The 25,597-nt window shown below is 43.6% G+C and overlaps 1 protein-coding gene across 1 annotated transcript in view; it reads left to right on the forward strand.

The window, feature by feature from the left end:
- Positions 1 to 478: 478 nt before the first annotated feature.
- Positions 479 to 25,597, forward strand: part of LOC134841121 (hexokinase-1-like) — a 38,710-nt gene continuing 13,591 nt past the window's right edge. The window contains exons 1-5 of the mRNA XM_063856910.1: positions 479 to 488; positions 16,980 to 17,179; positions 23,623 to 23,904; positions 24,084 to 24,221; positions 25,076 to 25,254. Of these exons, the coding sequence (XP_063712980.1) occupies positions 17,059 to 17,179; positions 23,623 to 23,904; positions 24,084 to 24,221; positions 25,076 to 25,254 (720 nt within the window). The 5' untranslated portion in view covers positions 479 to 488; positions 16,980 to 17,058. The remainder of the gene's footprint in view (positions 489 to 16,979; positions 17,180 to 23,622; positions 23,905 to 24,083; positions 24,222 to 25,075; positions 25,255 to 25,597) is intronic.

Here is a 25,597-nt window from a genome sequence, read left to right on the forward strand (position 1 = left end):
CGTAACGATTGATCTAAATAACGCAATGTTCAGGATACGGAACCCGGATAGGAGGTACGCAATCAAACCGGTAAATTTAATAATGGCAAATGAAAACAAAGCACCGGTATTCTTGAGTAGGAGGGTGAGGCTAAAAGCTAATGAAGCGGCAATCGTAAGTTTGAGGATGAAAAATTACAATGAACTAAGTGACAACAAGCAAGTGTGTATAGTTCCGAATCCTAATAGTCAAAGTGCTGCTGTTTTAGGAAGATCATTTTCGATAACGAAGAGCGGCCTCTGCGTCAGTGTCTTGTTGAATACCCTTGATATACCGATCACGATACAGAGAGGGAGGAAACAAGGATATGCTTTACCGGTTAAAACTCGATATGAAACAATTGAGAACTCAAAACAAAATGAAGTTGTTGATTGTCCCAATCACAGGGACAAAATTTGTATCTTGAGACGATTGCAGAAAATAAAAGATTCTTCAGGTCTTATTAAATCACTTAAGTCAGAAACGGATGATGGGCTGTCGAGCTGTTCGAACTTTCCAGAGCGACCCACACTAGATGAAATGCAAAATGAAAAACCGGTCCTGCCGGAGATTGAACATTTGAGGGGCAAACTGAAAGATGAACAGCTGGAAGCCATCAAGGACGTACTAGAGCGAAACGAGGAAGTTTTTTCGAGGCATAAGGCGGATATCGGGTGTTGTAATTTCGTTGAACATGAAATAGAACTTGAGGAAAACGCGGTACCACACAGGGAGGGGGCGAGGCGCATGACCCCACACAAATCGGACGCGTGTAGAAAAGAGATCGAGACGTTACTAGAGTATGACATGATAGAACCATCCAAGTCACCGTGGGCGTGTGGAGTAGTGATGGCCAAAAAGAAAGGCGACCAGTTGAGGTTTTGTTGTGACTTTCGATACCTGAACTCCGTCACGGTGAAGGATGCCTATCCCATACCTAGGATTGATGAGAGCCTCTCGAAGTTAGGTGATGCAAAATTTTTTACGACTCTTGATTTAGGCTCGGCCTTTTGGCAAGTACCACTAAGGAAGCAGGACAGGGACAAGACAGGGTTTGCCTGCGAGTTGGGTCTGTTTCAATGGACACGGATGCCGTTTGGACTTTGCAATGCCACAGCCACGTTTCAGCGGTTGATGGCACACGCGCTGATAGGCGTAACGAAGAAATATGGCAACCTGGTAATGTGCTACGTGGATGACGTGGTAATAGCGACGCCAACACTGGACGACCACATTGAGAGACTAGACGAAGTGTTTGCATGCATGAAGAGGTCGGGGCTAAAGTGTAAACCATCAAAGTGCGAGATACTCAAGGACTCAATAAAATACTTGGGCAGGATGGTAGACAAGCATGGCATCAGACCTGATACGGACGCCGTGGAAGCAGTCCTGACCTGGAGATCACCGAAGACAGAGCACCAGTTGATGAGCTTCCTGGGTTTCGCTAACTATTATAGAGAATTCATCAAAGGCTATGCAGACAAGGTATACCCGATGCAACAATTAATGAGACACAAGGGCAAGAAGTTCACATGGAACAACGCAGCAGAAGAGTCATTCCAGAGAATAAAGAAAGAGCTATGTGAGGCACCAGTACTGGGTATGCCGACGGAGAAAGGGATGTACGTGCTGGACACGGATGCGTCGGTAGTCGCGATTTCTGGGATTCTCCACCAAGAACAGGAATGGAATGGGAAGACAGTCTTGAGACCAATAGCGTACGGGAGCAAAGTCCTGAGTGACACGGAAATGAAGTACGGAGCACCGAAAGCAGAGATGTTCGCGGTGGTTACCTTTGTCGAGAAATACAGGGCATACCTGGGCAGTGAGCCATTCAAGTTGCGAGTCGACAACAGAGCACTGAGCTGGCTGAAAACGTACTCAATGGACCAAAGTTACATTGGGAGGTGGATAGTTCGCCTAGACGGATACAACATGATAATTGAGCACAGAACGCGAGATAAACATCAGAATGCCGACAGCTTGAGTAAGAAGACGGAGTTCTATGAGAGACAAGAACAAAGAGAAGCAGACAGACCTGAAATCAAAGATGGCTTCTCATTCATGGACAAGGAAACGTACGACAGTCTTCCACTCACGAGATGGCTGGACAAGTCAGGCAAACCGATAGAAGATCATCCTGAATTGCCTAAAGAGCCTCCAGAGAAGACCATCTTGAAGAAGAGCAAGGGGATTCCGATTGAGATTATACTCAAGTCGAAGATCGTGAAGGAGACGCTCAAGGCAAAAGGCTATGATCTTAACCAAGTGGAAGCAGGAACTGCACAGATAGATGATGACTTAATGAGGTTGCTCGAGAAACTATCAGATGATAAGCCCGTGATCCAAGAGAAGGGTCAAGAGAAACCGGAATTCACTATACTTCGGAGAAAAGAGACAGTGAACGATATTGACTCATCAAGAGGAAGCGTCACTGACAGCAAAGACGTCGTGCGGTCACTAGTTGACAAAATCCCCGAAGACATTCTGGAGCAGACCAAGGTTAGGAAAAAGAAAGTGACGTTCAAAGAAGATACTGAACACCTGGGACTAGGTCAAGAGTCCGGGGAGTGTTCCAGGTTCACGGAAGAAGGAACCGGAGAAGGAAAGTTGTCCGGGGAGCGTGAAGGATGGGATGAAGACTCGAATGGGAGCAGCGAAAACCAAGACAGTCTGTGCATGATATTGGCGGAAGAGAAGACAAGGCACCACGACAGGGAGTTACAGACGGATCCATCTTCAGGAACATACAACATGGACATACAGGAGATGCGAGGTGGTGTGGAACTTGAGAAAATTGCGGTTGCAAGGAAACCATTCAGGGAACTATCATGCAACTCAAACATCAGAACGAATCTGGTGCCAGAAGATGATATGAAAATCGTGAAAAGGATGATATGCGTGAAACTGAGTGATGACATCCACAACCCTGGTGAGATGAATGGACAAATCATGGCGCTAAAGGAGCATGTCAAGGCGAGATATAGGCTGTCAGACCTAATAAGAGCCCAGAAGAATGACAAAATGACAAGTAACCTCTCCAAATGGATCCAGTCGGGGGTCAAGGAGAAGGGGGAACTTGAGGAAGACAGCTACAAGATCTTGAGCCAGTTCTACAAAGAAAAGAAAGACTTACTTTATCACACAGCTGAGGGGGTGGTAGCGTGCAAGAGGAGAGATGAGGAAAAGATATTACACAAAACAACCTCATCATACTACCACAATTGTACCAGACGGAGGTGCTTTTCAGATCACACGACCAGATGGGCCACCAGGGGATAGACAAAGTACAACAAAGGATACTTCACAGGTTTGATTGGCCAGGAATGAGAAAAGCTTGCGAGAGATGGGTGAATGCCTGCCTGGCATGTCTCCAGGTAAAAGACCCAAGGAAGATGAAGTTCCCACTCAAGTCCGTTGAGAGCTCGGAGTTCAACGAGGTTGTACAGATAGACCATCAAAAAATTTGCATGACAGAGTCGGGATATAATCAGATACTGGTTATAATAGATCACTTCACAAAGTTGGCGGAAGCGGTTCCGTGCCAGACAGCCTCGGCCGAAGAGACATGTGATCATCTGATAACGCATTGGATATCGCGGTATGGTGGTCCAATGACTTTCCAGTCGGACAACGGCAAAGCTTTCGTGGGGGACTTGACAAAAGAATTGATGAAGAGATCGCACATTGCTCAAGCACACTCGACGACCTATCATCCACAGACCAATGGGTTGGTAGAGAGACAAAACAGGACACTGGTTAACATGTTAAGGGTGTACTGCTCAAGATACATGACGGACTGGGACAAATACCTGCCACAGGTAGTAGGAGCCTACAACAGTACACAGCACTCAACTACGGGCATCAGTCCTTTCATGATGTTGACGGGCAGGGAGAGAGCAATGCCTCTGACATTCTTCTACCCGGAATATGAGGGGAAAAGGACGTCGCCTCAGGCATACGTGAAAGAAGCGATCAAAAGACAACAGGAGTTGAACGAGCTATGCATGAGGAACACGGCGCAAGCGCAAATGAGGCAACGCAGGAAATATGACGAAAAAATATTAAGAGCAAAGCCATATGAAGTGGGCCAATACGTGTGGGTCTTCCAAAATGTAATACCGCCCAAGGGAACAAAGAAACTAATCAAGAAATGGAGGGGACCATTCATGATAACGGAGGTTCATCAACAAGGACGGTTCTATCGCTTGAGTACTGGGCGAGCGGCACATTATGAAAATCTGAAGCCTCACGTCCCGTCCCCGGAGGATTGGTGCATACCGAAGGACATGGAGGGTCTTGAGTACCTGGTGGTAGAGCCAGCGTGTGAAGTGAATGAGAAAGGCACTCGAGAGAAAAATGATGGTAATGAGAACTTGAGTTTGGACGACAATGAAAAGATAGGATTGGAGTCTGATGCAGGATCATTTGTAGAAGAAGACTGGAACGACCCGGAGCAAGACGAGGTGCCGAAGTGGATGGAGCCGGATCGACCAACACCACCGGAAACCAGGACTGGCAATCGTAAACGCACCGGCATGAGGTACAACAGGTACGGGGATGACTTCTTGATCGATAAGATACAGCCAGACAAATTGGGCGAGGAATTACTGAAGGCAGGCGAACTGGAAGCCGGAGAGGAATGGCAGGTCATTGACGATGGTGGTAATTATCCGCAGGATGATTACTCGACGCCAGAAGTAGAAACGGATCTCGAACAGAGTGAGATAGAGAGGAGGGAGAACACGAACTTGAGGATTCTAGAGTGGATGCGTGATGTCAAAGACGAGAGCCGCGAAGGACAAAGCATTCAGCAAGTCGATGTATCAGCAGCAAATTACATGAAGACAGAGGACCCTCTTTTCGGATGGACGGCAACAGACAGGCCACTGGACATTCCTCAGGACAATTCAGACCCGACAACATCGACGGGGACGTCGATAAATATTTTTGTCCGGGGAGTGGGGGTAGGACTTACCCACACCGAAAATTTGATGATAAAGAAGCTCAAGGAAGTGAGAGAAACGAGCGAATTGGAACTGGAGGAAGAAGAGCCAGATCCTACTATAGGTCGGAATTTCAAAACGAAATTCGAAATACCCAATGAATACTCGGAGAACATCATGATAACGGATAGCGACTTCATCCTGTCAAACAGGACCAGCGCGATCTGCATCACGGCGGACATGAGTTTCAAATCAAGATTGGAAGCTGACTTCAAAAGAGAGTACCAGAATGTAGAGTTTCTGTTCAGACAGAGACCAGGACTGGGAGGGATGGCAGCGCTTCCACCGTCAGTGGCACAAGTCCCGGGCAAATATCTGTGCTTCCTAGTAACGAGGGTCAATGACAGGAACACAATTGATCCCGAACACGTGATATTGGCACTGACAAGATTACGAGACTTCATGATTGAAAGAGGGATAACAGAGGTCTCAATGCCGGTGTATGACCCAAACAGGGGCAAACTGAGCCCAAGGGAATTGTACGCTATCCTACATGTGGTCTTTGCAGAAACTGAGATAATGGTGTATCTTCATAAGAAGTACTACTTGAGCATCGCCTGAGTCGGGTACACGGGGGTATCGAGTCGGGTGTGAGGGAGGAGTCTTGAGTTAGGTACTGGGGTGCGGCGCAGGTAAAGGGATCTTAAGATGTGATTGGCATGACAATTAAAATTTTAAAAAAGAAAGGAACTAACGGTGCTAAAACATAAAATGAATCTGCATGCTTTTAAGGAAATTCCAATTGAATTGTTTTAAGTGAAAGTAGAATGATAAGATTTTAACCATACTGGTAGAAGGGGGGTCTCTAGGTTAGGAACGTGACATGCTAAGTTTTAATATGCTTTCTGTTTTCAGATCAAGTTTGAAAAACAAAGTTGAAAATCCAACTATACTCAAGCGAGAAACAGAAAGAGAAATCTTGATTGAACTCGCGATAATCCGCACTTACAGTAAGTATTTGCAAGGGAACATTTCTAGAGAATTCTTGAGTTGGGTAATACTTAAGTCGGTTAGGTAATTCTTGAGCTGGTTAACACATACCGATATACATCCCGAAGTCACGAAGAATGGCAGACCGATTCTGGAATTCCATGCCCGCGGCCCTGAAGAAGCCCACTCTTGATGAGCTGTACAGACGCCTGAGGGACCTGGACTATACCCAGATAGACGAGAGAATGGCAGTAATGCTGAATGCCATCCTCCAGTTGGAAGACCAGGGTGAGTGCAGGGAGTCTGCAACGGAGGTTGTCTTGATGATCGGGTACACCACCGAGGGTATATCAAACCAAGAACAGACCAGATGGTTGTCTTGGAACGTGGATGGAGGAGTAAGGGGCTTTGACTTGGCAAGGAATCCTGGCCTGAGCAACAACACTGAATATGGCGCAGGGGAGTTCCCACTACCGGCTAGGCCAACAGCAAGATCTACGAGCCAGGGCTCGAGTAGGGTGCCGTCGATGACGCGAGCGCAACAGACGACCGAGGCATATCCGGATCTGGGTGTTCTAAAGAAAGAGCTCGAGAAGGCGCAGAAGGAAAGGAACAAGGTGAACCTCGATCGGGATCAGGCGAAGCTGGATCGGGAGAAGATTCAGCTGGAGAGAGACCAGGCAGTCAACGAGCGAGATCAGACTCTGAGGTTACTTGAGATGCTAAAAGTTGAACATCAGCAGGAACTAAGGGTGCGGGAGAGCGCCGCGAATCGTGATCAACTGAAGTCGGAGTTGGAGAGAATAGAACAGCGACAACGTGAGCTTGACGCACAGAAGGGAGCCAGGCCAAAGGAGCGAGTAGTGACCAGCTCGAGGCCAGAGTCGCGCATGGAGGTGGATGAAGCTCCCAGGGCAAGAGGACGGTTCAACCTTGACCGCGAGGCCAGAGAACACGTGAGTGAAGGGTTGGAAGTCTGGATACCGAATGACGCAACGCCTTCCTTGCGTAGCCTAGAGACACAACCTGTACGTCCACTAATGGATGTGGTGCTGCCGGGATATACCCCAACCTCGACCTCGAGCGACAGTCAGGTGAGTGGCGGCTCATCGCGCCTGAAAAAGCTAGGCGAGAAATAACAGCAGAAAAACCGTGAAAGATCGGCAAGACCGGAGCTTCCCCCAACTTGGGTCGAGTTATAAGAAAAATACAGAGGGGAGGTACCACAGGCACAATCGACTGGATTGGAGTGCGGAACAGGGAGCCAGGAGGGACTGCTTCCATGATGCGGCCTGGGTGGAGTATCTCGCGCCACCTCGTGTGCCAGAGGGTGCAGTTCACCTAATCATAGGGGACAGCCTGGTGCGGGTGTTGACCCGGATCCAGTCGCATTGGCAGACAGGAATCTTGAGTTTCGCTGGAGCTGCCACGCCACAGATGTTGGCAACCCTGGACATGCTAGGGATGACTAAAGTATATACGATGACCCTGATGATTGGGACCAACGATGTGTCAAGGGGAGAAGCTAGGAAAATAACGAGGCTGTACGACAAGATGAGCTGCCTTCTTGAGGAGCTGAGGATCCAGATGGACCCCGTCCTGCTGACGGTATGCACGGTCCCCTACAACATGATGTTTGATCAGCACGCCTTGGAGATGAACGAGAAGGTGCGGAACCTAAACAAGGTGATCCGAGACATACACCGGAAGAGTGTGCTTCCTATCAGACTGTTGGACGTAGCGGAGCGCATGGAGAAAAAGGGATTCCCTGAAGACACCTCCAATGATGGAATCCATTTCGATAGGCCAAGGGGAGCGGAGTGGCTGAACGACGTCTTTCAGGAACACGTAAACACGCTAGAGTCGGATCTGCTAGAGACAGCCCAATTCACATTAGGACCACCTCCGAACCCACCATTCCTTGCCTCAAGGGCCTTGTCTGGTCGCTTGGGAACGAGAGTTGACACTAGAGACGGTTCGAGGAGCAACCAGACCCGATTGCAGAGTGCCACGCCAATGGAGTCTGAGGAGGTGACGTCATCAACACCTCCAGGCTCGGCGATATCCTCAGTGGTAGTGGCAGAGAACAAGCGGGAAAAGAGGTCTATAGAGACCGCTCGCTTGAGATATCCTGAGAAGGTGAAAGAACTGGACCTAGAGAGTTTGGAATGCAGGCGAGAATTGGCGGAAACCCTGGGGATTGAACGAGTGTCGCACGAGGATTTGAATAGACATCATTGCGTGGACTGGTTGAAAGCTCATGAGGCGCACTTCTCGAGAACGAAATTGATGGAGACCACAGACCTGACTGGAATTCCCACAAAAGCGATCATGGGACCCATTAACTACCGACCTCTCAAGCTGCTGGGGAGTCCTGGACTTATAACAGAACCTCCCAAGCACCGAACGAGCATCGCCAGGATCAGGTTGGCGACCCCGGCACAGTTGAAAGTGGTAGACAAACTACTCAATCCAGGGTCGATGGAATTGCCGGATGCCGCTTACGAAGGCTCGAAATTGGCGGAAGATCCCAGGTACGGGAAGCCCTGTGGCAGCACCCAGCTGGCCAAAACCCTGGCAGTTTATGATAGAGCAGATCCGGCTGCTGCGAGAGTAGTCATTGTGGCGGGGTCGGACTTCGAAGGAACGTCTCCCAAGTTGTTCTGGCCGGAGACTCTGATATACTCTTTGCCAGGAGCTGAATTAAATCAGATGTTAACTCTGGTGGTGGCAATAAAGTCGGAGATGCCCTGTGAACTTGAGCTGCTATTGTTTGCAGGAATGAATGATCACCTGCACGCGGTGGGACTTCTTGAGCAACTGAAGGGCGATGAAAATCCGCCATCGAGGAAGATATGGGAAGCCATTCAGGCGTTGTTTGCGGCGATGAATGAAGTGCAAGAGAATGTTGTCTCGAGATTTGGGTCCAAAACGAAGGTGGTGTTTACCACATCCCCTGGATACGCGAATTGCCACCCGCCCTACAATTCGTGTACGCGGTCTTGATCCTGATAGCAGAAGGGAATGAATGGCGGATTCTAATGGCAGCCCCCAATCGGGAGTTGGAGCCATCGAACCTGAGGCTCCGCAAGTCAGAATTGGCGGCGGCATGGGCGGACATATCTCATGCACTGAGGGGCTTTTATGGACTAGCCGACATCCTGATCGTATTAGATGAGGTGCTCTTGCTAGAGATATCGAACTTTGCCAGGCAACTCAAATTCAGCCCAGTCATCAGAGACGATCACCCGGCGATAAGCCAATTGACGGCCAGTTTGTGGTTTCGGAGTATGGATGTGAAGATCACAAACTCCACCAGCAAGTCTAGAGGTCCCAGTAACGAGAGAAGAAATGTGGCCGAGACGGAGAAGCAATTAGAATCGATGAAATATCGATTGACTCAAGAGAATGGCTGGTGGCCATTTTTGACACCAAGGCTGGAGAACGCCACAAACAAGACGAGGGAGGAAGCACCACCCCTCGTGAAACAAGTCTGGAGTTTTCTGGAGAAACAACTGGAGCTGGCCGAAACAAGAGACATGACGGTGGCTAGATTTGTCTCAGCCGCCAATGAAGTGACGATTGGAGGGTTCTGGAGAGAGCACGCCAAGGTTGAATTGAGGACTAGGAGGGATTATGAGATTCTCAACTTCTTGAGTCCTTGCTGGGAGAAGGAATTCATGGCAGGAATGTTCGGCACCGCGGCGACTATCTTTGGAGCCTTCGTGCAGGAGATACTGGGCATGCCCATCAGCCTGCTCTTGGCCTTGTATTTGGTTTACCCCAGATACTTGTTCAACATGGGCCCAGCATACATGTTTAGTCGAGGAGTGGAGACACTTCGAGTTGATGGGTACCTGGCACTATTACTCTTGACCCATGGGGAATTGGTGTCGTTTCATCGATTAATGGAATATGGAGAGCCTCTGTCTATGGGGAGAGTCCACTCGAGCATTGAGACCAGCTCCTACAAGTGTGCCGCAGGGTTGAAGACGTTGTTAGTGCAATACCTCATGATGCAGAATCGGCACATGACGGGTGAAGATGAGAATCCAACCTCGAGAGAAGAATGGAAGAAGACGAATAGAGGGATGCCTCTGCTGACGGACCTATGCCTGGCAATGAGGTCGGACCCAATGGGGATAATCCGGGGCCTAGAGGAGGTGGTGACCTGCATTTATGGTCCAGCGGTGACGTACGCGTTCCCAGATCCCCTGGTGACAACGTATCGTCACTCTGTAACGCACTTGAGTCTTATCAGTATACTGGATGGGACGGCGTTAAATTGGTGTCAGCAGGAGGTGCTCAGAGCGCGAATGAGCAACACGGTACTCTTTGGAAAGGTGAAAGATGCCGAGCTAATAGTGTACAACTTCAGGGGGCAAATGCAATGTAGAATGGGAGGCAAGCGAGAGGGTCCCATCGAAATATATCCCAAATTCTGGAACTTGAACCCATTGACGGCAGACGGACGAGAGATCTTGAGAATTCCTGCCTGGAAGGAGTGCTTTGCACTGGTGAAGAGGGAGCTGGAAACCATAATGGAGAAAGAAATCCTCCCAGCCACCATGCCTGAGTTCCCAATAGTCAGGAGGATGACCTTAGGAATGAACAGTCCCTTGGTAGTTCCCTCCATAATGGCGAGGATGACGACGGAGGAAATGCAGAAATATTTCACTGATGGCTGGGACACCCTGTTCATCGGCTACACGGCGGCGGTCTACTTCCATACTAGCGAGGCAAAGGTAAATTCGTGGACGACGCAAGCGAAAAAGAGGAGAGGTTCGCAACCCCCCGGATATGAGGTGCGAAAGGTCTTGAGAGCTCTTGAGCAGGAGGGACTTGAGAACATGCTAACCATATGGGATGATGGCAGGATGATCATGATGGAGGGGCACGTCGCATTGGTGGACGATATGAAATTTGCAACGAGAAAATATAAGGCACCCTATGGCTTAGAACAGGTGGAAATGAGACAGGAGGGAAAAGAACTAGATGCCGCAGGTCAACTGCATGTAGCTCTGACGGAATACAAGAAACTGGACCCTACGACACCATCACCACTGTCAGTGGACACGCCTGGAGACAAGAGGAGTGGACCCGTTGAGGACCGATTCAAAAGAATTCTCGAGAGAAGGAGAAACGAATCAGAAGAAGAGAGTATGGATGAAACTCTCAGTGAAGCCGGTGAAGACATGGAAGTGGGGAATACGCCTGAACCAGGGCCATCAGGGGAGGAGCTCACCACTCAAGAGCTGTTGAAAGACTTGAGCGAGGAGAATTGGGCAGATACTGCCACCCCACCTCTGAATCCGTCCCCCCGGAAGAACCTGGAATTGCCATTAACAGGTGAGACTTTCAATATGGGGATGTTACTCTTGAGCTCGGAGGAAAGGGGAAAGAACACGTTCGAAGGGAACAGGGACATGTTCCTGGGATCCCTGAAGGACGATGCTTGGCAGGAGTTCTTGGAAGAATTCAATCAAGAAGTGGGCAGCGAGACGACGCTGGACAAATTCAAGGAGGAACTGTGGGACACAGTCGTAAGATTTGGAGAACCGCTTCTGATAGGAACGGGCCTGGATGAGAAGGCGAGAAAAGAGCTGCTGAGCAAGCTGGTAGAGCTGAGGAATTCACGATCGAAGACTAGAGAAGAAAAATGTGAGGACAGCTCTACTCTGAAACAAAAAACTGCAGATAAAAGAGTTGATGATATAAAAAGGGATAAGGTTGGGACTAGTAATATAATTAAAAGTACTAATATCCTTAAGGCTCGAGCAGGGGGGAGGCAAGAGTTGGAAAGATTGGATAGAGAGGTCGAATCAGTGATGGTAGCTACAACACCCTCAAGCAGAAATGTGAAGACTCGCAAGAGGAAGAGAGAAGTAGAAGGATTGAGTAGTCCTTCAGTGGATGCTGTTTCGGAAGGAAACTTGAGAGAGACGGCGCCCATGGTTTTGGCTCGATGCAAGACGGCGGCATACAAGAACAGCTCAGAGCTCAGAAGACCACTTGAAGTAGAAAGGGAAATAGAGACTTCCACCAGTTCGACATCGGAGGAAGACTTCAAGCCTCAGAAGATAAACGTAAAGAGAGGTTCAACGAACGGACAGACATGGGAAGTGGATATCGGCAAAGAATGGATCTCGAGGGCACATCAGGACATGGGCAAGCAAGTGACGAGTGACCCATTGGAGAGGAACAAGACGAGGAACACTTCCCGGACGTGGTGGGTGGCCCTTGAAACATTGAAAGAAATGGAGGACTGCTGGAAGAAGTTGGACAGTGGAGTAGCTCGCAAGCGACGCAATTGGGCCACCCAGTAAAAGGCCGAGGTTAATAAAATAGAAATGGCGAATCATCTGAAGAGGTCCTGGCAGAGTTTGTTGAAGGATCATTTTGAAGAAGCAATGAGGACACCCTCATCAGCACCACCATTAATGGCGAATCCCTTCGTTAGAACTGCAGGACAATTAATGTTCACCTGGAGTCTGGTGGGGATAGAGTTGGAAACACTGACCTCGTATGACAGGCTGAAGTTGGGAAGCAAGAAGCTAGATGTGTATCAGGCACTGATGCAACACGTAGCCAGGGACAATTCAGGCTTGAGCCTGGCTAGAAGAAAGGATGCCACGTGTTTCTTGAGATGGATAATGTCGATGATGTCTGATAGCACCATCTTGGCATGCCACCAGAGAGCAAGCGGAAGTAAAACCGTGGAAAAAAGAGTCTCAACGATCATCTTAAACGTGTATCAGAGTACTGGTATAGAAAAAGAAGATGGTTCCAGACTGTCCCTAGAGAACCACAGAAAGCTGGACGAGGTACGGAGATTTTATAATAAGAAGTTCGAAGAAGAGCATGATGTTCACCGTAACCTGGCCTCGTCAGAGCAGTACTCGAGACCCAGCGAGAAGGGGGAATACCAATACGTGTCAGGAGTGATGGGAATAGCCTACAACCCCTTCTTAGACTCGGAAACTGGAGGCGCCCACAGAAACCATGAGGTAGCGGAGCTACTGAAGTTTTGGACAGAAAGAATAATGGAAATAGACGCGGTGGAAAAAGAGGGGCCGAGCTTGGGCCTGATTCTTGAGAAAACACCAGAGGTGGTAAGCATACCGCGCTCAAACAAGAGAGTTGAAGTGAACATGGGCGATGGAAATGGCTTGTTAACCACGAACTTGGGAGTGGTATGGAAGCTACTAAGACCCTCCTGGTGTCCACATCCCCACGCGAGTCTGATCGAGGAAACCACCGAGCGAGTGAGGTTAGCACCAACGGAAGATGAAGATCTGGCAAAGTTGAGTGTGCTGCATAAGCTAATCTCACCTCAGATGCAAGAGCCAAGCGAAAAGACGAACAATCCCGGGTCAGCGAAGAAGTTGGAGCCGGGTAGCTGTCTGGATTCGACGTGTGGAAACGGAGAGCACACCTGCGATGGACGGTCATGCGTCAGAATACTGTCCTTTCAAAAAGAAGACCTGGTCACTTGGTTCGAAGACATCACAGAAAGGGAGAGAAGTGAAGTGCAAATAGTAGCGGAGTGTTACGCGAGAACCACGGTGAATATAGCGACGGCTCTCGGATTCTTCTCGAGAATGTGTAGTTTGCAGTCATTGGAAAGACTAGAGTCTGAACACCATTGGGTGACGGCGTTGAGCGTAGAATCATGGCCTGGGGTGTTGCAGGTGACTCAAAAACACATCCGGAGCTGGAAAATTGTTCTTGATGCAGAAATGGGGTTTCCCATGAGCGAAGCTTATGGCCTGCCATTGAACGCAAAATCCCTGATAGGGTCAATGATGGCCAACTTGTGCGGAAGTCACTACCCACTGCACATGGCGATGGTGGAAGCATCCAGCCAGAGAGTATTGGTGGACAAGGCCTTCTCAGTGCCCAAGTGCGTGAGGTTGGCTAGGATATCGCATCACTCGCACAAGTTGTTGAGAAAAATCAGAGGGACAGTACCAAAAGAATTGAGAGATGACTTGAGTGAAATCTGGGGAGAAGAACTTTTGAAGTTGGAGAGAGAGAACACAAGCGATCACGAGAGACAAAACGTGATCGGAAAACCTGTGGGAAGTGCTCCAAACCTGGAAGATAACGACACGATGCATGAGAAAATGATGGAGCTTGAGCCTTTCTTGGAAGCCTCGGGGGAGCGTAACCTCAGGAGCATTGAGATCACCCATGGAGAATGCCCATGCCACTGTTTGGCGCAAACGGTGTGGTATCCAGATCACAAGAACCTTTGCCTGGTGTGGGATATGGAAGAAATCCGGTCAATCGGACTACCGGATCACCGACAAAAGGTGACGCTCTTGGTAGTGAGTACGATGTTGGCTCTGAGATGGATAGAAGAGAATATAACGAAGTATCGGGAAGCGGGGACGCCAACGGCTGAGTCAATATACGCGATAGACTACAGTAGGAGACTCGAGTTGTTTGAGACTGCGTGCAAGGTATTCGCCGTACCAACGGAAGTCAGACATGTCTGGAGCCGTTTGAGGTACTTCCCATGGTTTCGGGCGACGCTGACGTCTTGGTTGTACATGACAACGAAAGATCACATGAGAAAACATCAAAAGGAGTATCGACAGTTCCAGGCCGAGATTGGGCCGGAGGCTTTCAAGAGACCCCTGTTAACCCATCGTAATGCAATCACGACAGGATGGAAGAGAGTGGGTAAAATGTCTAGAGACAATACCAAGGCGAGGGAATAGAGTAGGACCTGGCGAAGAACGTGAGCTTGAGCCTGCACAACTCCTTTTGTTTGAACCGGGAATCTAGGGTGAAGGCACTACCCAACCAGGCAAAGAGGTTGCAAGAGCAAAGAGAAAGGATGCGATCCTACGAACAGCTGAAGGCTTGGGAGGAGATTGTGATTAGCTCCGATGATGAAGAGGAACTGTTGAGACAGTTTGCCGTATCTAGTACTTCAGGGTGCAGTACCTCCAAGGCGAAGAGTGCGAGATGAGTAGGTGGCTTGAATGGATCTTGAGTCTTGAGAGGGAAAGGGGGCTTGAGCGTGGATCCGGGTGAAACTTGGATTCACGAAAAAGTAGTTTTAACAAAGCAAATATTGTTATTAATATACTATATTTACTATATAAATCAAAATGCTGCATGACAATTTCCTGATTGAATAGGACAAAAGAAATTTTAAATGATTGGCTTGGAAAGCGAGAATTCAAGGGTGCAGGTGTGTGCAGATTTTGATTGCTGTTTAGCGATAGTGTGAAAATTTTCTATGGCTGTGAATTTTGGGGTGTAGATAAGCTTAAGTCTGCTGCAAACTTCTGTAAATGACCACTGGCACTGTATCTTGAGTAACACTCGGTTTTCTGGGACTCACTGGCAGAAGACAGCACGCGATGAGGACATCGATCTCGAGTCCGGGGAGTATGTGCCAGTCGGTCATATTTGGAAGTTTGACCTTGAGAGAAGCAAAAAACACTTATTTTTGGAGTGAAATTTAATATTTCAAAATTTCGAATGGAACCTGTCATGCACGATTTTCTCGCGATAACTGAAAATCAGAAAAAGAGAAGTCAGAACAATCGAGTGACAATCGCGGGAAAGTTGCTAGAAAATCAGTGGGAAATTGCTATTCGCAATTTCAGTAGCGATAATAATCTAGAGTAGAGCTGTCCCATCTAAAACAGAGACGAGCGCATTCCCACGAACTGGATTGTTGTGATTGGAGTATTATTCTAAACTGGACTAGAGTGAACCTTCGGTGGAAAGGTGGACAGCTAGAGTGTCCCAATGGTTCACGAAAACTGAAATTCTAGAGTACAAACTTGTTCTTGTTGTTGAAACTGACAAACATTAAACTTATTTTAGTTACTTTATTGATTCTTGAGTTGCACACCGACTTATTTACTTCCTGATTCTTGAGCGTGCTACAATGTGAGTACTAATTTAAATTTCTAGAGTGTGTTTTATAATTGTTATGTTGAGGTAAGGCGAGTTTTAGGTTGATCCATCTGAAATGGATCAAAGTTCCACTGTCTAATAAAAAGTAACTTAACGGATTGTTCCGACCCGGTTTTTAACGGCGTTCATGTATTTTGGGTATCTAGAGACCTGAGTATGGGGATGTTATTAATTCTAGAGTGGGGGGGATATTTTAGTAGTAGCCTTTAAGCTGTAACGGGTCGTGGTCTCGTGTCACAAGCGAACCGAATTGGCTCCGACTGATTTGAGGTGGAAAAACACAAGAGATAGTGTCCCTGACTCTTGAGCCAATAGTTATAGGGCCTATTTTTCTTAAGCCTCATGTGTGACTGCAGTAGACGAATGTTACATGTCGACCCGATGTTGAAAAGACCACCAAAAGAACTGGCTTGGTAGAGACGGTGAAAAGCATGTAGAGCTGTGTTTAGACGCTAGCCAGTCGTTTTAGAACCTAGCTTTATTTTCCGTCGATATGTACTTCCGGGCGAATGTTACAATTTACAATATAAACGTTATCTATATCGGATTAGTTTCCTCTTATTGCGTCGTTTGCAGGGCAAACACATATTTACATGGTAATAGATATCATATTGTTTTTATAGCTCAAGCTTTGATAACGTTAGAAGAGTGCTCAGCGAACAACTGCAGAGATAAATTTTTATGTTTTTTTAACTTAGAAGTTTCCCCCTCACCATTTGAAGGCGGAAAATTTAAAAACGCCAAAATTGAGTTTTGATGACAAATGAAGCAACACAATTTTGTTTGTTGAACTGTAAACTAAACAGAAAGCGATCAAATTTCTTGATATAAACGATGAATTAATTACGATTTTCAATCTAAAAAGTTTCTGACTGAACATATTGTGAAAGATTTTTGAATTGAATAATTTATACACAAATTATTTTTCAAAATTATCACATGCGAAATGCATGTGGGACCTGTCTATAATAGTTGCTTTTTCGAGGGACCACGCTATCATAGCAGTTTCTAATTTTTCAGTTAATGTTAACGTTGTTTTGTTTTACTCGAATGATGCCGCTTTACTTTACTGTTTTAATTTCAGATCTCTGCTGAGCAGATAAGTTCTCCGTTGACATCTACGAGCTGTAATTTGACATTTATACAATATACATCATAATTATGGGTGAATTCCGAGCATATGTACAGTTGGATGAACTCCTGTCAGATTTCGATCTCAGCGAGAAGAAGCTGCATAAAATTAAGAATGCGATGCTCGATGAAATGGATAAGGGATTAAGAGGTACGTGTTTATACTTCAGAAATGACTGAAAAGATTGGACTCTTATGCTCGCGATTAGCAAGCGATAGAAGATCGGCATATAGTCCTAGTGTTGCGTCGTTTAAAGCAAAAAATATATTTTGATCCTTGTGTGTTTCCGGAGGGGAGCGCAAATAAAAAGAATTTCAGAACTTTCATTTTATAACAGCAATTTTGCTTTCGTATCAGATAAAATGTCCTAAATTTTATTGGCCTAGTTACCCCTCGATAAATGTTTCCGACTACTGATAAACGTCGGCGATTGGGTTTCTGGACATGGTTTTCTCAGTTTGACCGTGGTTGCAGACAAATTGTAGAAATATTGTAGTGGGTTTTGATAAGTTTCTGGTATCGCAAGTGTTGCAAAGCTCGGCTTTGCAACTGTGCCGAGTTTTGCTTCAAAGTGTTGACTGTCGTGAAATCTGTTGTTGCTGAATCAAAATTTTTAGTGCAATCTTATGAAGCTGTTCTAGTTAACTTTTTTTTTCTGCAACGGGTCTAACGATGTGTTGAACGAAAGTTTGCGAAAGAACGAGCTGTGAGTGTTTCAAAATTGTTTCCTCGTGTTCATAAAACAGGCGGTTGATTTGAAGTTGTCCATCTTGGTCCAAACACAGAAAAGTTAAATAGTTTTTCGAAATTTTCAGGTATTTTAAGCAAGGATGTTACCGAATTTTGCTGTTCTTTCATTCTTCGTTAATCAAAGAATTTGAAATGAAAGCTCAATACGGCTCGCCATCATATTCAGAGTAGTTAACTTAAAGCATGGATGCCCGTTCTAACAATTTATTAACAGTTATAAGTTTATGATTACTTAATGACAATTTGACGTGGTCGGCATTGATCTTGGTTGTATATTCCTAGCCTCCTGAAACCGGATGTATTGTCAGGCTGAGTGACAATTCGGAACAGGCGACAATTCGTAATTTTCTAAAAAGCGACCATTCGTAACAAGTGACGATTCGTATCAAGCAACAAATCATTTCAATGTTTTGTTGGAAGTTGATCAATTAAAAGAAACAATCGAAAGCTTGATTAACTTAAAAAGAGATCATAAATCAAAGTAAAAAGCTAGTCTCTGTAGTATATTGCTATTTCTGTTGTTCTGATACTATTTCAGACAATCTCAACTGCGGTTTTATGTTTTTCGCTGTCTTTGATGCCTTCTCTCCGGATCTAATTGCCACGAGCCTAGTCTCAGCTAAGCTTTGTTCTCGCCGATTGAATTCAATAATTTTGTGGATAGTTGGATGTGAACAGCCCATTCCCATCTGGAAAGCACGATGCTAATCTTCCACCAAATTATTCTTCTGTTTTCTGATCTTGCGCGCAAACTGATTCCAGAGGTCTGGGGGAAGTATGTTCATTGGTGTTTTGTGATTCATATCTTTTCACACGTGGAATGATTGTTTTCACCCAATTGATCGTTCAGGTAATTGAGCCCCAGCTCCAGATCATTTTGGGAGATAAGTTCCAGCGAAAATGAATGATTTCATGACAAGTCGCGGTTTTTCCTCAGATCTATAAAAGGAGAGCTATGCCTAGCTCCTGAATTTTTCTCTAATTAGAAGTAGAAATAGCAGCCTTTATAAATCGCACATGGAAAGACTGAATGAAAGGCATTGATCGTCGCTGTGGATTAAGCTCCAGGCAGAGTTTAACTGTTTCAGCCTTTCAAAAGCTAGCAGATTTTGCTTCTCAGGTTTTCGTGTTGAAAGAGAAAAACCATTGGAACTGCCTGTTCTTTTACTATGGCGTGTATGGTAAATACTTGATAAGTAAGCGTGGAGCATAATTCAACAATTGCATCAGCATGTCAAGCTGTGTTGCTCTCCAACACATCTGAATTTTCTACCGTAGAGGAAATAAGCATGCGTTCAGTATCACCAGGCCGTTAGTCTTACACTAAGAAAATTATCCCCCATAACCGAGAGAGTCAGCTGAAGAGGTTTCGCCATGTTTTTTAGGGTGGCTAGCTCTGATTCGATGAATCTTTGTCGCTGAATCGTTCGGACTATTGATTTACGTTTTGGCAAATTTGCTAAGGTCTACTTTGAGAAGTGCCCAATAAACTCTGCATAAATTCCTCTCGGGATTCCAAAGTGGCCTTGGCTTTCACGTTGATAACCTGTGTGATTTTAAAAAAAACAGTTTTGAACACTTGGTTTAAACTCGGGTTTCCTTCGAGAAATAACCGGCATGCTTAGAAAAATGCGGTTTGCTTAACCGTAACTTTAGTTTGGCTCAATAATCCCACTAGTCCTCACAGAAACGCTCACCCTCAGTTTATTTTGTTTTTTTTTGCTTTATTTAATACAATATTGAACCCATTTTTTTTTTCATTCGGGTACATGTACGTGCGAAATTAAAAAAAAACTTACGAGTTGATTTTGGGCTCAAGTACGATGTTTTCGTGGCCATGTTTTTTTCTTTTTACTAACAGTTGAGCAATCGAAAGTTATAATGGACAATTTGCAGGCACGTTTACAACGTCGCCATGTTTCCTGGTCAGTGTGCGGCTTGCCGCGCTCGCTGATGTTGTATTCTAGAGGCATTGATAAACGAGTTTCTATGGATCAAACTGATAGCTAAACGATTGAATTTCAAAATTATTTGAGGAACAATTGTCACAAATAATGTAAGAAATTCCATGCTTGTATTGGTAATAATTTCGAGTTACTTTTATGATAACCAAATTGAAGTTAGTTCAAAACGTTGATAACCCAAGATTGAACTAAGCTTAAGTTTTAGTCCCCCACCTGAGTTTTCTGATGTAATTCACAAGTGAAAAACAAAATTTCAATCCCCACATTACTTGTAATTGACAATTAAAATGCTATTTTTGCCCCCCATGTTAACAATGAAGTCTTACGAATCGTCGTTTATTACAAATTGTAGCCTCTTACGAATTTTTGCCTCATGATATTTTGGTTTCAACTCTCAGGTATATTTTAAAAATGAAATAATGGTGTGGTCAATTTCATTACTTGGATTTTTTCGGTGGCTTCGTGCATTTTATGTGGTTAATTTTAGAGTTTTTTCAATGCAAAGTCTAATGAATCGCATACGCAATTATAATGGTTTTTATACAATTAGTTGTTTATGAAGTTTTCTTTGTTTACTTCATTGTTTTACTGCTTGCAGATGAATTGGTTTAAGATTTCGTGGTTGCAGTAAAGGTTCATAGGTGAAGTCAAGAAATTTGATCACGCTCGTGATCGATTTTTTGCAGTGTGACTTTTGATTTCTTTTCAAGTTCAGTTCGTTTTTGTTGATCATCTTCTAGTTTTGGAAGTGGGTTTTAATATCCAGAATTCTTAGCTGAATATAAATTTTACCTAGTCCGCCAGTTTTTTTTTTGAAATTGAGGTAATTTTTTTAATAAAAGTGCCTATTATAAGATTTTTTTGGGCATTCAAAGAGCTTCAATGGCGTATTTTCAGTTTGAAATTCAAAGTTTTTTTCTCACAGTTTTTTCTGTTTCTTTGTGCATCACATTGTTTCCGAAGAAATTTTTAGTTATTAGCCAGGAAATTACGGATATTTACCGACGCGAGCTCGCAAGAGTTGGTTGTGTTATGTAGCAAAAATCATTTCATTCTAAACCACCTCGCTTAAAAAGTGCTCATTTTGGCTGCCTGTTTTTTTAGTATTATTGGCAGTTCAATAGAATGTGCTGTCCTTCTCTCGGTGGCTAATATATCGTAACTGTAAGAGTCAGTAGCACAATTAAGTAGAGCAGTCAAGTTCTTTACTTGGACGTCCGAGGATTGAGGTTGGATTCACGTAGTGGGCTTTTATTTTTCAAAACTCACTATTAGATTGTTTTTCTTGCCTTTACGTTTTGATTTTTTACAGCTACTTTGTGATGTTTTTTTTGCTTGTGTTGATGTTTTGCTTTAATTAGAATTTACAGAACGATTTTTGGTTTTTTAGATTTGAATTTATTTTTATTTGGTTGTCAGTAGCAGTATCATCTAAGATGTAAGTTGCTCCCAGCTTTATTTATCTTTTCTGCTACATTTTTCATCAGTTAGTTTTTTGAAGTTCAAGCCTGTATTACGCTTCCGATTAATGAAAGTTATCAAATCGGAATATATATATTTTTCAGGTTAAATAGTTCAACAAAGTCACTTAAATCATTTGATAGCTTGATTGATCATAAATTCAAGTTTCCTTGGTTTTAAAGGTGACGACCACGCCTGGTAAGGCTAAGGGCCTATGTTCGAATCCGGCCAAGAAATGTTATTTTAAATGCAAATATTCGATTTAAAAAAACTATCGGCATATCGTTTGTCTGTTGATGTTTCTTCGGCTAATTTGCCATATGGTCAATTTCTCTTGTGCCGTAAACAGTTTTTTTGTACTTGAAAGCCTTTTGGTTCATTTCTAGAATTTGTTAAAATATCAACTCTGAGTACCTTTTCTTTTTTGTTGTTGTTGTTGCTTGGTTTCAATGTTTTCATTGTTTTGTTTTGATTTCAGCTTAGTGATCAAATTTTGCGTCCTAAAAGAATCATTCTGTGTGATTCCAGAAATTTAGAATTTCAGAATTTTATCGATACATGTTATTCATTACTTCGTGGTGTTGCTGGACGTGTGTTCCGCACAGGGTTGGGAAAAAAACGTTTTTTATTGAAAAAATCAATTAAACAGCGTATTCTTTATAAAAAACATTTATACAGGTTTGTGCAGTTCGCGCCATATTTTTCAGCCTCCATTTGGTTTTTAACTTTCCATACGTCATTCCTGTCGTTGAGAAACATCTTTCCAATTCAGCTGAGTTAGGAACCCCAGAAACGAGAGTCAGTGCAACATCAACCAACGCTTTTTCGAAACCTAGCCTCTTTCCCATTTTCCACCATGATAACGGTTTTACACTTTTGAAATCTTGAAAATAACTTTCATTGTACGGTTCTTCTTGTGTCATGTACTTAGTGACCTCTCCCATGTCAGATAATCATCTCTTCTTTCTGCTACAAAATGTTTCAGATGATGCGGTGCAGCATTGCAGAGATCGAGCCAACATTCGAAGCAGTCTCCCAAAACAATTGATTCACTCTGAAGATTGTTCAAAGTTTTTGTTGCAGAGTTCCTTCTTAAACTCTTCATTTTCAACTGCTCGGAAGGGTGCGTTCAGAGCTATAATAGCTCGGGTGATTTGAATTTCCGGTTGCTTTTGAACGGAAGATAAAGTAGTTTGTACCGAAATGACAAACTCCTTTGGTTTGGTGGAATCGAAATAGTATCTTTATCTTTTTCGCCGTGCCGTTTTCTACCTTTGCATTTTTCCCAATGATCTCTAATTCTGTGTACAAGCGTACTGCATTGAGTTGAACCTGGTGTTTGAATAAGCTCGAACTTCTTCCATATTGCATCTTTTGTTCGACCTATATGTTCATATGTTGATCTGAAAGATAAACGCACGTTAAAACAGTGTAACAGAAGTAAGTAGTTAGTTAGTGAGTGAATGAATGTAATTGAGTTAAAGCCTGCGTTTAAACAACTCTATTTTATTGTGGAAATTCGTTTTTCATGTGTAAAAGCTCTTCAAATTATCGATATAGTTTAGACTTTGCCTCAGAAATACTGAGCAACATACGTATAGAAGAAACAGAAGAAGTGTAAATTCAAGTCTTCTGAAAAGACAATAATACAAGTATGAAAACATGAAAAGTATCAATAGTTAAAGTTTCAAAATATCACACGTCAGTTGTAGTCTAGGTGTAGTTGTTGTAGGTAATATCAAGTCAGCTTTTAACGTTTATAAATTAAAAGTGACCCTTTATTACGGTGTAACTCATGTTTATTGGGACAAATCTCAGAGGTCTCGGAATATAAGCGCTATTGGTACGGTTCTATAACTTAATTTACAAATCACTGAAATTGCTACGAACCATTTGACCGGAATGAAGTTTCGGATTTCAATATATTTTCCAATGATTCTTCCAAATAATGCCGCGACCGCCCAAACATACGTATACGTCATATTATTCAAGCAAACAACCGCATCTTATTAAGAAATGTAGAGCAATTGGGAAGGACAGGCGACAGCAATTGGGATAGGAAGGGATGGCGCAGGGGTTCGACTCCCTGCCTATGCTAGCTTTCACGATAAAAGTTTTAAAACAAAAAACACTGTTTTTTATTTTCTGTTTTAAAACGTGTTTTTTTTTGCCTTGTTTTAAAACATGTTTTAAAACATTCCCAACCCTGGATCCGCAAATAGAACATAATCGAGACAAAGATTTTTTTTCAATTTAGTGGTTTTCATTCGAAAAGATAAGCCAACTTTTTCTTGCTGCCCTTCGCATCTGTTTTAAGTTTAAGTTATTAAGTTTTACAAGTCAAGAATTTTTTGTTGCAATATTTCGTCTTTATATTTAATGTAATTTTCGTTTTTTTTTCTGACCTTCTTTTTACAGGTCAACCATCAGACTTGAGAATGCTTCCCACGTATGTCAGGGCGCTACCGAATGGCTCAGAGCAAGGCCGATATGTGGCTTTGGATTTGGGAGGCACGAGATTCAGAGTTCTAATTGTAACGTTTCACGAAGGAACTACCAAAGATGAAGTGACCAGCAAGTGGTTCGATATTCCTGAGAAAGTGATGAAAGGCACAGGATTCCAGCTGTTCGACTACATGGCAGAGTGTATTGCCATTGTTGTCAGCGAAAACTCTCTTCAGGATTACGAGTTGCCCCTGGGTGTGTAATATATACCTTTAATTTTTTTAAATGGAACATAACACCGAAGTTGTGCGTCGTATATAATAAAGGAGGTCTCTTCATTATGTGTTTTTTTTTTTTGAAATTAAATAGATGTAAATTGATTGGAAGAAATATCAAAATTTTTGTTCTCTGACAATAAGTCGTTGTTTTTTAAGGTTTCACGTTTTCCTTCCCCTGTCAACTGAATGGCCTTGCCAGCGCTACATTATTGAACTGGACCAAAGGATTCAATATCCCAGAAGTCATTGGACAAGATGTTGTGCAGAAGTTGAACGAAGCCATCGAATTGAGAGGTAATTTCAGCTTTATCATTGCTGTCATGTAAAAAAATACAAAAAAAAAACGAAAACCAATTATGAACAATTAATACCTAAATAGTATGTATGTTCAGTCCTTATTGAGTATCAGTGTAAGTTAATTAGCTCGAATTGCAAGCATATGTTCAATAGCAACCTTTGCTTCAAATGTTTTTTTCTTTTAGATTTTACCCGAAAGCGATGCTTCCGTCAATACCAGGTGTTTCGTCAATTTGCTAATTTTTCGAGTTTATCTTGGATCACAAATGATGCCATATGGTACCGAATGTTTATACCACATCAATTTAAACTGCTGATTGATATCAAGTTAAAACTGAAACATGATTTATTGCCACATAAGCACAACCTGGTTTTTTTTTTTCGATTTCTGGACATGAAAAAAGGGATTTTAAGTGTCAATGAGCGATGTAAAGAATTTTAGTTTCAGTCGTGAGTTTTTTTCGTTTTTCTAAAAAGTTTTAATAGTTGTTCACGCTCAAATTTGATTTTCAAATTCAAATTCATTCGCTTAAATGAAAGCAAATGACGCTGCACAATAACAAAAGTGCGTGCAAATGGCGCGAAAAACGTGAATGTTTTCAAGTTTCAAGAGTGGATTTTATTTTAAGGATTTCCCAGCGCAAAAATTTATTAAACCAATTTTCTCAAATTGGGTTAGTTTTTTTAAAAGAAGTCTCAATCATATACTTTTGCTTAAAATTTAAAGAAATTTGAGGTGATATATTTAATTTTTTGATGTGCTTTATCGCAAGTGGTGCGAAGCTCTGCTTCGCTTCTGTGTGCAACTTCTCTGCCACACCACAATGGTCATTATTTTCGATTGTTTCTAGGAAACCACGTGCGAGTAGAGGCCATTGTTAATGACACCGTCGGCTGTCTGTGCACTGGAGCTTATGAAGATGACGAAGCTCAGATTGGTGTCATCTACGGAACTGGAACCAACGCCTGTTATGTGGAGAAACTGGAAAACATCAAAACGCTGAGCCTGGACCCAAAAGATAGTGACCAGGTACATGTTTTAAAACTTTATAGAATATTTGTGATATTTTTTGAATATACAGCAATGATTTAAATTATCCGAACACAACGAATAAAACTTGAAATTTAAAAGACATTTTTCTCAAATTGGGTTGACTTGAGCATAAAAATGTTGAGGACAATTTTCTTTAGAGTTTTAGAGTATTTAGTATTATGGTGCATTTTAGCGAAAATCAGGCCTAACATATTTCCCAAAAAACGATATTTTTTGGGGTTTTTAGTTAATCAAAAATTACGCCAAATTTAATCGTTCAATTGCTGAGGAAATTCAAAGTAAGTTTCCATGTACCACAACAAAGTTTACGAATAGTTCC

The sequence above is a fragment of the Symsagittifera roscoffensis genome, chromosome 3 (assembly GCF_963678635.1).
Source record: "Symsagittifera roscoffensis chromosome 3, txSymRosc1.1, whole genome shotgun sequence".
Taxonomy (NCBI): Eukaryota; Metazoa; Xenacoelomorpha; order Acoela; family Convolutidae; genus Symsagittifera; species Symsagittifera roscoffensis.